Here is a 12,802-nt window from a genome sequence, read left to right as displayed (position 1 = left end):
AAAACTCCTCTCTGTTTCTAGGACCAGTTGTTTTTAACACTGCAACCATGACATGCTCATTGAGCATTGACAATGACTGATCTCAGTGCCACATTCCTACTGTGAAGTCTGGCGCAAGACGGAGCGACAGGTAGGGGAAAGCTCGAGCACTTCAGCTCGAGCTTTGGGGGGGATGGGTGGCTGATTCCTCTCTTTGGAAAAACACAAATATATTTTATGTTTATACATTCGGAATTTCATTAAGAGAAGCAGTTATCATTGTAATCGTCATGGCGAGTCTGTTTTCAGCACTAAATAGACTCATCTGGCTCGGTGTTTACTGAAATGAATTTATTTTGTAGCATAATAGGAAAACAACAGACGCTCCAGGTCTAGAAATACTTCATTCGCCCAGTATACTGTTCTATGCCAATACATACAGTACAGTTACTACAAATACAAATACTTTGTTTACCTGCCTTAACCCTCTTTCAGAGAGTCCTTCGATTGTCAAATATAACTGTTGATTTCCCTGGTTTTGAATGTCCCTGTGCTTCTATCCAAATATACACAACTGTTTCCAAGAAAACCGTCCAAACAGCCATTACGGTTGGTCCCAGTTAGGAAAATCAACTGAATTTCATTTGTATCATGGCCTAGAAATAGTAGATAGTGAAATTTATCACCATCTATCTATCCAAAATACATAAGAATTAAGTGAAGACACAAATCTTGTTCATGATATAAATGCATATAAAAGTGCATACAATAAAAAGAAAATGACCAATATGGCTGTTGTCCATCTTACTGTGTTTTTTCCGTACTCTCCTGGGATTTAGCAAGACTAGAATTTCTAGGTACAGAAGTCCTGGCTGTCCCACAGCCCTGTGTCAGCTGAGCAGCCTACAGAGCATCAGGACAGTCTGTCCAGCCAGAGGCCGTGTATCTGCACCGCTTGCCCACAGAGAGGCCCTGTAATCCACCTGGCTCCCGGCTGGGACGGCCTGGTCAGCTCTGGCCAAAGTCTGCAAAACCCTTGGCCCCGGAGAAGGGCTCCGACTGCAAGGGGAAGAAGTACTGCTGTGGTAGGAGGAAGCCCGTGCCCTGGGAGGGGTGTGTGTGCATGGGGGCCTGGTGGAGCTGGAGCTGGGTGTGGGTGTGGGGGTGAGAATGGCTGGAGGGGTGTGGGTGCTGGATGCTTCCCGCCACCATGCACCCTGGAGGGGAGGTGTACGGAGGGGGCGGGGGTGGAGGTAGTGGCTGAGGGGTGGAGTTGGAGATTGTGGCAGACACCAGGCACCCATGTTGCTGGCTCTGGCCTTGCCCCTGTCCTTGGCCCCCCAGGGAGTAGCGTCGCAGGGAGCCGCCGCCCCCGGCGGAGCTGGAGCTGGTGGTGGCGGTGCTGGACTGGCGCGAGGGGGTGCGCAGGCTGGGGGGCGCGGTGGTGAGGATCATGGGGATGGTCTCTCCCTGACAGCTGCGGAGGGAGAAGCGGATGGGCTGCTGGGTGGGCTGCTTGGGCCGCAGGCAGGTGCAGCAGTAGACGGCCACCAGGGAGCCCACCACCACGAAGGCCACAAAGATGGAGCCCACCATGAGGAAGGGCACGTAGATGGGCTCTGAAGGGGGGGAGGCAGAGGCAGTGTGGAGTCAGTCACAATCTTTATTGTCTTGAAGTTATAATTCAGTTGGAAGGGAATTGTAATCGAATAAATATAGGCTTTTTCCACATATTTCTCTTTATATGTAATTTTCCCCATCATATATTACTGTAGACAGATGCATGTTTTTCTCCAGGGTGGACATTGCATTTTTAGAACCAACAATTCAGTTTAGAAATCTGACATGGGAAAGTAAATGTTCACATTCAACTGAAATAAAGACCTGTCTATTTGCATGCTGCCTTGAGACCAAACTGAACAGAGGCTTTCATGTCTAGGGAAAAAAACTCACAATGTAGATTGAAAACTCAGATTACACCTCAAAAGTCAATTGGCGCCTGGGGAGGAAATTATACGTTTATTTATTTTCACTAGAAAAAAATTAGGAAATTGTACTGACACTGTCAGGTCAGGTTTAAGAGCAAGCTGAACGCAAACTGAGAAATAAAACCTTCACCCTATTACATTGATATCACAACATAAACTAGTAGGCCTATAGCAGTCCGCTTATTTTTACAGCATACTTTTTTTATGACTTTTAATTTGTACGTTCATTGGTTTACGGTAGAAAGTTTATGCATCACTGATTTTAGAGTCAAATCAAATTAACCCTACATTTCTATAGGGCATTTCTACCATTTGTCAATGTGTTTAACGGTGTAATTTCTAATTTCTTACTAGATTTTCTCCCAACTCCTCACCTATGTATTTCCTCTTTACAGCTTATAAACGTGGTTACCCATATTTTAGGCCTATCGTCGTGATAGTAGTGATAGTGATAGTATCATGTAACTTCAGGAATGTAGGGTGACGGTCTCCGGGTATATCGCATGCCCACTTCTCGTTTCCTTTTTTCTGTGCCGATAACCATCTACCTAACCCGCGGTCAAATAAAGCCCACGCCAAGAAAAAACAGGTGCCCCATGCATGCAATCGGAGCTTCTTTTGGAAGTTGTGTTCGGTGTAAATCAAGAGGCGCAGTCATGCATCCACTGTGGTTAATAAAGTAATGAATCTGCCTGAACCAAACTGGCGACTTATATTTATTGATAAAAGTTTAAACCCCTGTTTATAACCTGATGAATACCCTACTTTTGTAAAAACTGAAAAGTTACGTTTACGAAAATGTTTTGATGAAATTACCTGCCTTGAACCATTTGAATTGAAGAACTGGAATGCATTGATCCAGTTCAAATGTCTCTAGAAATGTTATCGAACCGTTTCCAGTGAACAACTTTTCAGGTTTTACAGTGTAGGCCCACATTTGTTGTCTTATATAAAACTTCAATAACTTTTATTTTGAAAATAAACTGGATTAAAATGCATATTTGGCATAACTTTTTCTATATTTTAATTTGTGGTAAATTCGTTTTGGTTGACCATGGTCATTTCTTGACTGGATAGCCATTCAGCCTTGTAACAAAAACTGACACTTTGAGTAGGCAATAGCCTACTAAGTTACATACCGTCGGTTATTCAAAGACCTGATTTAGACACTTAACACACTTATTATACTTTTTATATTGTCAATGATTTCTGCGACAACTCGCCTAGGGCAGCCTAACTTACGGGCTGCAAACTCCGTGTTCTCCAACTCTCTATCATTGGTGCAGCTTCCTTGGTCCAGCCGTGCGTCCACGGCCGCGCAGCAGTACCGCAGGGAGCAGGACCCGCAGCACACAGTGGCGTCCATGGTATCAAAGTCCTCCGGACACTGAAACCCCTCGTGGTAATTCCCATTGCTGTCCAACCAGCCATGGCAGTACTCCCCTTGTGCGTCTGATATCCGTAGATTCCAGGTCAGATACCCCAGCAATAGGCAGTTCAAGAGGCGCACCATCCCGGCGACGAGAGTGAAAAGCCTGTATTTTATAGACTATTCCCTAACAACTATTGTTTCAATTTTTCATTCAAAAAACATGCATAATGTGTATTGTTTGAAAGAAATCCACGATCAAATCTTCAAATGTTTTTGGTTTAGTTCTCTTCTTTGGTTTAGTTGTAATTCAACCATGCCAAAGTCCTTGTCATGTTAGTTTTTATCCTGTTAAAATCTCCAGAGTCGATTCCAAAGGCAAATGACAGGTGTAATAGAGACCTAAATCGAACTCTCACGGTTGTCTAGATAAATAAAGGTTCGCTCTCCTGTCAAAATGTCATCATCGTGCATGCATACCAAAATAGCGTAGCAGATGAAGCACTTTTCGTAAAAACAGACAACTATCCTTTTTTGGAAACAAGGAGAAAGTTTAGAGATCGTAATCCTTAAAGTTGTTTAACTTTGTGAAGACGTTCGCGTGGTTGGCCAACATACTGTGGTGTCCAACCTCATTTGAAATCTGTTTCTTTTTGTGACCAACCTTGTCGGCGCGCACGCAAATCTATGCGCTGGACGTGCGCATTCATGTAAGCTTTCAGTGGAGTGGGCACTTTGAAGCCCCTCCGTGCTATGCCAAGTGATGTGTTCAGTGGGCTATGAGTGGCCAGACACGTCGGTTTGATTTGATTACATTACTCAGTGCGCAGTTAGTAAAGATGGAACAGGTCATATGTGTTAAATGAGGCTCAAGAAGAATGGAAAAAGAGCAGCTTGAAACATCTTTACAACTTTCTAAATAGTTTACATTGCCTACGTTACATTTGTGAATGTTTTAGTTGCCATATCTTTTCATTTAGTTTATCTAAAAATATAAGTGTAACTAAAAATATAACAACGTGCATTCTTTCACATGAATATCCAAACCATTATTTATTTAAATGCTAGCCTACCTTGCTCAAAAAGGTGATCCAATGGGTTAAACATAAATTGAGATATTTGCCCTGACGTGAAGGTGTAGCTGAATTTACATTGATATGTCGCCCCCTTGTGGCTGAGAAAACTTTTACTGCCTTTGTGAGCATTATTGAAAACGCCAAGCAGATTTATGTGACATTACAGAATACAGTAGTCTCGGCAGTCTCACTGATCCTAAACAATACATAATTTTTATTTTCAGTCATTATGCAATTTTTTTCATGACAATTTGTACATTTGTATTTGATCTGAGCAGGATTGAGGAACCTTTTTTAAATTAATGACCTGGTTTCATTCTGGTCCCTCTTTAAACCATCAACAATGTAGATTTTTTGGTGTCTTGGCAATACCAAAGGACTACAAATAATCAAGAGTTTGATTTAGCACACCAGAATCACAATGATTTATAGACTCATTACTTAGCTATAGTAAATTGATGTACATCATTGAGATTGTAGGTTAATAGCCCACTCTTTTGAGTACATATTTTGAATGTTTGCTCGTTTTTATCATTTATAATTTTAGACAGTCTAAATTGATAGACCATCATGAGATTATCGTGATAAACTCTGTTCCCTGACTTGTCCTCTGAGGCAAAATGGCCACTCGATCCAGCCGTAGAATTCCAGTATGAAGCTTATGTACCCAATCTTTACGCCAGCTATTGAACCCAGTGGATGTCTGTGGATGTACGGTGCGCGCAGACAGTGGGTTTGCAGGTCCCGCCTGCATTTCCCTCTTGGCAGAATCACTTAAAGGCTGCGCCCCCGTCTGGGGATTGGAGCTGTGGCTTGTCAGTAAATTAGCCCACCCTCAGAGGCAAACGGAGCCAGACAGCGAGACAGTGACGAAAAAAGAACCAGTCATCATCACCTGCCTGTCACATAAGGACTTGACAGGAGTCACCACGAGTCACCGAACACGTTGACACTTGCAGTGATGGACGAGGAAATGCAACCGGCAGACGAAGGACTCAGCGCCCCAAAAATGTGCCGGCAGCAGCGGGGTCCTCACAGCTCTCTAAAAACCTTTCCGAACAAGCGATCGATGGTAAAGGCGCGGTTTGACAGACCCACAATGGTGGATATGCAGCTATTTGGTGACGGTGGCGGGCATCACTACAACTATCACCTCAGTCACCACCATCCCTATCAGCAGCGCGTGCAGGTCCACCAAACCTCCGTAAGCACCAGTAGCGGCCAGCAGCATCACGCAACACCGCAGCAGCAGCAACATCGGTTCGCCTGCGAAAACAGACCAAGTAGCAGGGTCGCGACATCCACATCAGCAACAGTGGGAAGTGTAGCAACAGTATCGTTTGGCAGCCAGCGGCGGGTCGCCAGCAGTACGGCGCTGCGCCAAGACCCCATATATTCACCTGGAAGAGCGACACTGAAGCATCAGTCTCCGGATTGCACTTATGGGATCAGCTCTGGTAGGTTTCAAAGTTATCTAGAGCGCAGTTTATTTAACAGAAAGTAGGGAAAGGCAAAACCAAGTAGACAATTTTATTTTATTTTTATCCATTCTTAAGGCCCGGTTTGCAATTTGTGTGTAAATGTATTTCAATTTCAATGTTTGGTACACCAAACATTACTTACGACATCTAATTATAGACTTAATTGTCTAAATATAGAGACTTATGTAGTGAAAACATCAGGTTCTCCGATTAAGGGACACCTGTCAAATCTTCTCTGTCTCTCCTTTAGATATTTCAATGAGATGTATTGGGCTTTTGTATGCATGTGTGTAGTGCACGGATTCTGGATGAGTAATGCATTTCTCACAATCTGATACAATGGAACTTGAAAGGAATTAATCCACATTTACATACATTAACATTAATTCATTAGCATTTGTTTCATCCCAAACCATGTACAAATCATGTTTAGGGTAAGTGCAGCATATTATCAAAGACAAAAAGTGCATATTTATAACAGTGATTAGTGCCAAGGAGCAGCCTTCAGTTTACAAGACAGTGCAACAACTTCATCATTTCAATACAGCATTGCATAATTTCACAGATTAAGACTGTATTTCAGGACAGTGCTTCAATCCCATCAAACCTAAACCCTGTGGTGCTAAACTAAACAGCTTTCCCAGAGATATGATATCTCCTTATCTTATGTACTGTAGCAGTGAAGTGAAGCCATGCTAGAGTATGTAAAAACGCAGCTCTTCCATAGGAAATCTACATCACAATCGACACCACACTATTATGATAGAGGGTATAGGATAAAGAGTATAGGATAGGGCTGTGGGTATACCGTCTCAATTCCTCAAAACACATATAGATATAGCAGACCTGTTTGCCTTCATCATAAGACCCTAACATGCCGTGTACATCACGTGACCTGGCCAGCAGCTTCTGTTGGTGGGGTGAGGGAGGCATACAAGCACAACCTGTCACCTTCCTGATCACATGACATGAATGTGAGTGGAAAAGTAAGAGGGACACATCAGATATGTCCAAATGTGAGAGGGACACGTCCCTCGTGAAATCCACTCCAATATCTACGATCACTACACGACACCCATGTTTGTGTCTTTCCTGAGGTGTTTCACATGCTGTGAAATCAACTCTGTGACAATTATTCATGTTGTTTGATGATAACATCAGAGATCACGGCATCTTTCCTCGGGGGCAACAAACACAAGTGTGTCTCCTTCGTTTCCCTCAAGCAGCCCAGAGAACAGTGGGGACCCAAGGATGGCGCTTGGAGATCAGCGTGCAATAAAGCAAATTGCATTTAAAAGCTTTCCCAAAGAGTTGTGATTAAAATAAATGGGCCTCATAAATTTCTCCTCTGCAGAGCATGTTGTGTTTAATGAAATTTTACGAGGCTCTCATCTCACAGCACCAGTGAGAGCGAGGAGAGAGAACGAGAGAGAGGGAGGATTGGAGGGGGAGGGGGAGGGAGGGAGGATGAGAATGATATCCGATACATCTCGTCGGGTAAACAGAGACGGCGCGCATATTAATAAATGCGACACATCTGCGCCGGGCCGATAGACACGTCTGAGCGGCTGCAGGAGGAACAGGGCCCGCCCAGTTGCAGGGGTGGCGTGGCTGTCTGAGCTCATAATCACCTGGCTCGTCTGCTGAGGCCAGGGGGGCTGACATGTCATCGCAGGTGCTGAGATGTGCCAGCTCATCACATTGACGTGTGTTCAGACTGCAGGGAGAAGGGGTGTTGAGTTGGGTGTTTCTTTTGGTTGTTTTGGTCATTTCTGTGTTTTCTTGTTTTTTCGATATTTACTGGGGTTTGGTCATCTGACCAAAATGTGCATGTTTCCTTTGGTGGAGCTCATTCTATAAGAGGCAGAGATTAAATGGCAGCAAAGAGGGAAGTACAATGAAAGAAAACGGAAGTCGGAACAAGAAAAGAATAGTGTTATGTGGACAGGAAGTCTTGAGCAGTGATGCAGAAACCACACTCATAACACTGCCACTAAAACACACATATTGTTGACTGTGTGTTCTCGCCTACACCTCAGTGCACTACCAGCAGCACACTGTCTATGGACCACAATATTACAATATAACACATGTTTTATTGAGGGGATGAACATAATTCTAATGTCACAAGGATGACAAATCTAGTTAAAATTGCATGCTTGATTGTCATACTGAGATCCATGCCTCACTTGATACAGAGGCAGTTAGAAAGTTTAAGGGAAACATTTCCCTCAAATTGTTTTTTAAAATAGTCCTTGCAATCTAGCATATTTTGCTACTCAAAACAAAATTTTTGAGAGAATACTGAGAGAATACTTTATACTGCTGGTATAAACCAAAGCTTTATTTTTATCATCATTGCAAACAGTTAAACAACTTCGCTGCTTGTTTTGTCTCCTCTCCCCACATAGAGAACCGTCTGATTCTGGATGCCTTTGCCCAGCAGTGTAGCAGAGTTCTTAGTCTTCTCAACAATGGCCGCCTCCTGGAGCCCTCCCCTCTGCCTGCCCACATAAAGCAGGAGCAGTCCTGTCAGCCGGGACCTGGAGGGGAGAGCAGGCCGGTGGGGGGGCAGGGTGGAGGCCACTACCCCCCGCTGGAGAAGACCAGACCTGAGGAGAGCACCTCCATCACCAACCCAGATGAGGAGGCCCAGCGAAGCCAGTGGAACCAGCAGCAAACCTCCGCCTTCCTCCGCATCTTCACAGACTCCCTGCAGAACTACCTGCTCTGTGGGCCCCAGCAAACTGTCCCAGGAGGCCTAGAGGATGAGCCGTGCCCAGTGGCGGAGCCCGTATCTGGGGTGTCTCCGGGTCACAACCCGGGGGGCTGGAGCTCCCCGGCTCCTTCGGAGTCATACGGCCACCCTTCGTCCACCTTGCCTGAGGAGGAAGAGGAAGAGGAGGAGAGCTGCTGCCCCCGCTGCCTGGAGCTGGAGCAGGAGGTGCTGAGTCTGCAGCAGGAGAACGAGGAGCTGAGGAACAAGCTGGAGCACATACCAGGTACCGCAGTCACTGGACCATTATGGGTTGTCCTAGTTCACAGTGCAAACCCCCCTACTCCTAGTCATGGATAAAAACAAGGTAATTTTTGGAAGGTTAATTGTAAATCCCGTTGTTTGATCAGTTATGCATAGAAAGCATGAAAAAGCCTTCTTAAGTCCTTTATGTGTGTGTTGTTGTATCTCTGTATCAGTCCTACACACAGCTTCAGACCCCCTCACTCAGACTCTCAGCCTGACACCCTCAAGGATCTGGGCAAAACTTAACTGAATAATCTGACAGTCGTTCTCATTACCCAACCTGCTCTCTCCTCAGCTTTCACAAGTCCCCTGTGTCGCCGAGACCTAATTAGCAGTAAGACTGCTGTCTCTCCATTGGGAGTCTTAACAGAGGTGTCCTACTGGAATATACAGTTATACTTATTGAATATTAGTGTAGAGCACAGAATGACTCAGTGAACTAGCAGTACGAGCAACGTCAGTATGAGTTATTATTATTCCAGCATGCAAGTGCACACTAAGTACCTCACACGTACAAGAACAAGCATCTCCCCCCAGCGTTTGGAACTACCTTCTCAAAGGGTCTCGGAGAAATGGGGTTGTGTAACCATCATTGATCACATTGGCTTCAATTTCTGTGCAGCTCCCTGTCAGAATGTTCTTGACTTTTTCAAGAGTGTTCTCCAGTTCCACAACCAACTGGTGCAACCCATGCCAGAAGAGCAGTTAACAGAGGTGAGGAACAACATGTATGAAATAGTACTTATATTCCTTGGAGCATACTTCTGGAGAAGCAAATATGTTATTGGTTAAATATTATAATGCTACAGTATATAAGACATGCATCATTCTATAAATCAAAAATCAGGACAGCAGTGTACATGTGTACATCTAAAGAGTCCTCTATCTCTACAGGAAGAAGAACGGAAAACAATCTTTGAGGTTTGTGAAATTTGCATGACTCAATTAGCAGCATATAAACAAACTGAAAGTAGTGGCACAAAATGTGAAACTACCATTCAAATGATGTCCTATAAATGATCTGAGAATTGTTGATCTTTGTGAGAGTATCACTTTGAAACCGTATTGCATAATGATGACACCTGTAATAAGATAAGAGCGTCTGCTAAATGACTAAATGTAAAGAAAAATGTAAATGTGTGAACTAGCCAACACAACTACTTTGTAACACAGAGGCAACAATATCAGGGTCCATAGTACATAAGACTGTTATTAGACACATAGCAAGTAAATAACCATGGTACAACATGTTACACTAAACAAATCCTACAGATAATCCTTAACAATATCACAATTGATATGCAGTATTTATCTGGCTAAAAATCCAGAGATTGCAGGCTCAAATCCCTGTCGGTATGTAGCTCTGGATAAAAGCTTACCCACTTCATAGTCCTCAGGTCCAAGCCCCCTCTTCTTTCTTTGATGTACTGCATCTTCTTAATGTACCCCTGTTGTCCTCAGGGCAGTAAGCAGCTCCTGGGAAACTACCCACTGTTCATCACCAACAAGCAGTGGGACGAAGCAGTCAACTCCTCCAAGAAGGACGGGCGGCGCCTGCTGCGTTACCTGATCCGCTTTGTCTTCACCACGGACGAGCTCAAGTACTCCTGCGGCCTGGGCAAGAGGAAGCGCTCAGTCCACTCGGGAGAGCCCGGCCCGGAGAGACGACCCCTAAACCCCATCAAGGTCACCTGCCTCAGAGGTACGACCTATCAGCAGGTCTGTCTCTGTGTGTGTCTGTGTGTCTGTTTTCTTTTTGGGGGGGGCTGTTCTTTGGGGGGCTGTCTGTGTGTCTGTCCGTTTGGGTGTTTGTCTGTCAATCAGTCTGTCTGTGTGTCAGTCTGTTGGTCCCCTTAGTCTTTAAAGTACATAACGACCACAAAATAACCTTCTCCTCTTCAGAGTTCATCCGAATGCACTGTGCTTCCAACCCTGACTGGTGGATGCCTTCCGAGGAGCAAATCAACAAGGTGTTCAGTGATGCGGTGGGCCACGCGCGCCAGGGCCGGGCGGTCGGCACCTTCCTGGGCAGCAGCGGCAGCAGCACCAGCAGCCTCTACATGGAGGGTTACGACGGGCACCTGTCCCAGGACGAACTGTTCCTCAAAGGCTCCCAGAACGGCCTTGCAGACTGAGGAGGGGGCAGCGTGGTGGAGCTGTGGAGCTGCAGCCCCCGGAACACAGACACCCGGGTTCTGACGGACAGGAACAAGCAACATTCCAGAGGACAAAGTCCACATGTGGATTTGTTTTTGTTTTACTTTGTTGTGCCGATCTTGAGTAACTGTGAAAGGGCATCAAATATGGTACATGGAGAGAAGCTCTTGTGGGGAATGAAACAAGTCTTCCGTTTTCCACGTTTTGGTGAAGTTATCAGCATCAACAGGAAAGGCAGGGGACACATGTCAGTAGATGTGCTGATTAACACATGATGACATTACCTGTGAATAGTGGTCTAATTGCTAAAGAATAAGACCTCAATTACACTGGAATACTGTGCTAGTATTTGTTGATTGGCAATTGTAAAGGGTAGAAAATGCATACAATCAATATTAAATTATAGGCCGTGACTGACGAAGACCTCCATTACCTGATCTGCCAAAGATACAGTATTTGTGCAGTATTTGTGAAACAAATTATTACTTTATATATTTGACCTTTAAAATATGCCATTTTATTTTACAGACTAAACATACAACTGGTGCTGTATCTTAGTGTCCAATATCCGATCTGATTAAACCAATACAAGTATGTCATCTAAGTACATTTAATATTAAGTTTGGGTCGCAGCTGTCCATGTGGGTTTAACCTAAGAAATGCCTTGTTGTGAATACTGTAGTTACAACAATAATTGAAAAATTGGCATCGTCACAATTTTTTGTTATGGTTTCTAAACTTTGCTTTGCATTTTGAATGTATTTAATCTATTACGCAACTAAAAGTTGGACACTTTAAATACTGAGTGTGTGGAATTAAAGTATGATGGTTGTTACTGTTACAACAGTAGTCCTTTGTATGTGAGGTACTCTTTACACAAGCTTCTATCTCAAATGCCTCAGCCAAGTAGAAAAGTGCCACAGATAGTTCATCAATGAGATTCTGTTGTTCTGTGCATACTTATTTGAATGTGATGTGAGATTACTTAACCTGTGACTACTGTACATTTTGTAAAAACAAACAACAACAAAAAAACATTTTACTTTCAAAGTGGCTGTGTCAACACTGTGAAACAATCCAAGGTTATTTTTACTGAGAAACTAGAAGTTATTGTTGTGTTTTTATTTATGATAAAATAAAACTACTGTACACAACCTAATTTGAGTTCACTTTGTAATACATGTGGTTGGGGATGTGGTAGCCTACGTGTAAATTGGCTAAGCATTTATCCTCCAGTAGATGGCACCCCAAGCTCCATAGCTGCAATTCTGCAGCAAACACGTAAAACCTTCAAGGCCAAAGTGGTGGCAACCCTATTGGTTTGGGGCTTAAATTTAGGTTTTGATCTTGAACCTGATGCTGCAGATCCTCAATGATTTTCCTTCACTATCACGAACACGCGTTGGTTCAAATACATTTTAGGCTATTTTATACGATTTTGACGGTCACATAGAGTCTCAATCACCCAAACATTAAAGTAAGGTCCTCGATGACCAGATTTTATTTATAAGTTTATTTTGTTTGTTTATATTACATAACCATTTGACAGTGATTGCGCAAGATAGCGATCCCCTATTGTTAGAGACTTGTTCACAGTTAGCCTACAAATACGTCTGTTAACCGCCAGGCCCTGGGACGATTTTGCCTGGAAATATTTACATCAGGCTGGCCCGCCCTACCAACCAATTTAGGGACCACATAGATAGACGGTCAAAAAGGATGCATAACTA

The 12,802-nt window shown here is 43.9% G+C and overlaps 2 protein-coding genes across 2 annotated transcripts; one reads left to right on the top strand and one right to left on the bottom strand.

Moving 5' to 3' along the window:
- Positions 1–325: 325 nt before the first annotated feature.
- shisa3 (shisa family member 3) lies at positions 326–3,892 on the bottom strand. The gene is made up of 2 exons (XM_067248064.1): positions 3,210–3,892; positions 326–1,598 (listed from the first exon to the last, which is right to left on the bottom strand). Exons 1-2 carry the CDS (start codon positions 3,478–3,480, stop codon positions 988–990), a joined length of 882 nt encoding a protein of 293 aa, XP_067104165.1. The 5' UTR covers positions 3,481–3,892; the 3' UTR covers positions 326–987.
- Positions 3,893–5,373: 1,481 nt separating this feature from the next.
- Positions 5,374–12,148, top strand: LOC136954502 (BEN domain-containing protein 4). The gene is made up of 6 exons (XM_067248129.1): positions 5,374–5,869; positions 8,305–8,895; positions 9,538–9,629; positions 9,810–9,836; positions 10,377–10,617; positions 10,818–12,148. Exons 1-6 carry the CDS (start codon positions 5,374–5,376, stop codon positions 11,048–11,050), a joined length of 1,680 nt encoding a protein of 559 aa, XP_067104230.1. The 3' UTR covers positions 11,051–12,148.
- The last annotated feature ends 654 nt before the right edge of the window (positions 12,149–12,802 follow it).

The sequence above is a fragment of the Osmerus mordax genome, chromosome 12 (assembly GCF_038355195.1).
Source record: "Osmerus mordax isolate fOsmMor3 chromosome 12, fOsmMor3.pri, whole genome shotgun sequence".
Lineage (NCBI taxonomy): Eukaryota > Metazoa > Chordata > Actinopteri > Osmeriformes > Osmeridae > Osmerus > Osmerus mordax.
The sequence above is the reverse complement of the archived record's forward strand: the minus strand, read 5'-3'. Positions and strand labels throughout refer to the sequence as shown.

Excerpts from the sequence above, each read along its gene's own strand:
- shisa3 (XM_067248064.1), bottom strand. The coding sequence starts at position 3,480 with ATGGTGCGCCTCTTGAACTGCCTATTGCTGGGGTATCTGACCTGGAAT. Across the intron at positions 1,599-3,209 it reads GAACACGGAGTTTGCAGCCC|AGCCCATCTACGTGCCCTTC; the intron begins GTAAGTTAGGCT and ends CCCCCCCTTCAG.
- LOC136954502 (XM_067248129.1), top strand. The coding sequence starts at position 5,374 with ATGGACGAGGAAATGCAACCGGCAGACGAAGGACTCAGCGCCCCAAAA. Across the intron at positions 5,870-8,304 it reads CACTTATGGGATCAGCTCTG|AGAACCGTCTGATTCTGGAT; the intron begins GTAGGTTTCAAA and ends CTCCCCACATAG. Across the intron at positions 9,837-10,376 it reads AACGGAAAACAATCTTTGAG|GGCAGTAAGCAGCTCCTGGG; the intron begins GTTTGTGAAATT and ends TGTTGTCCTCAG.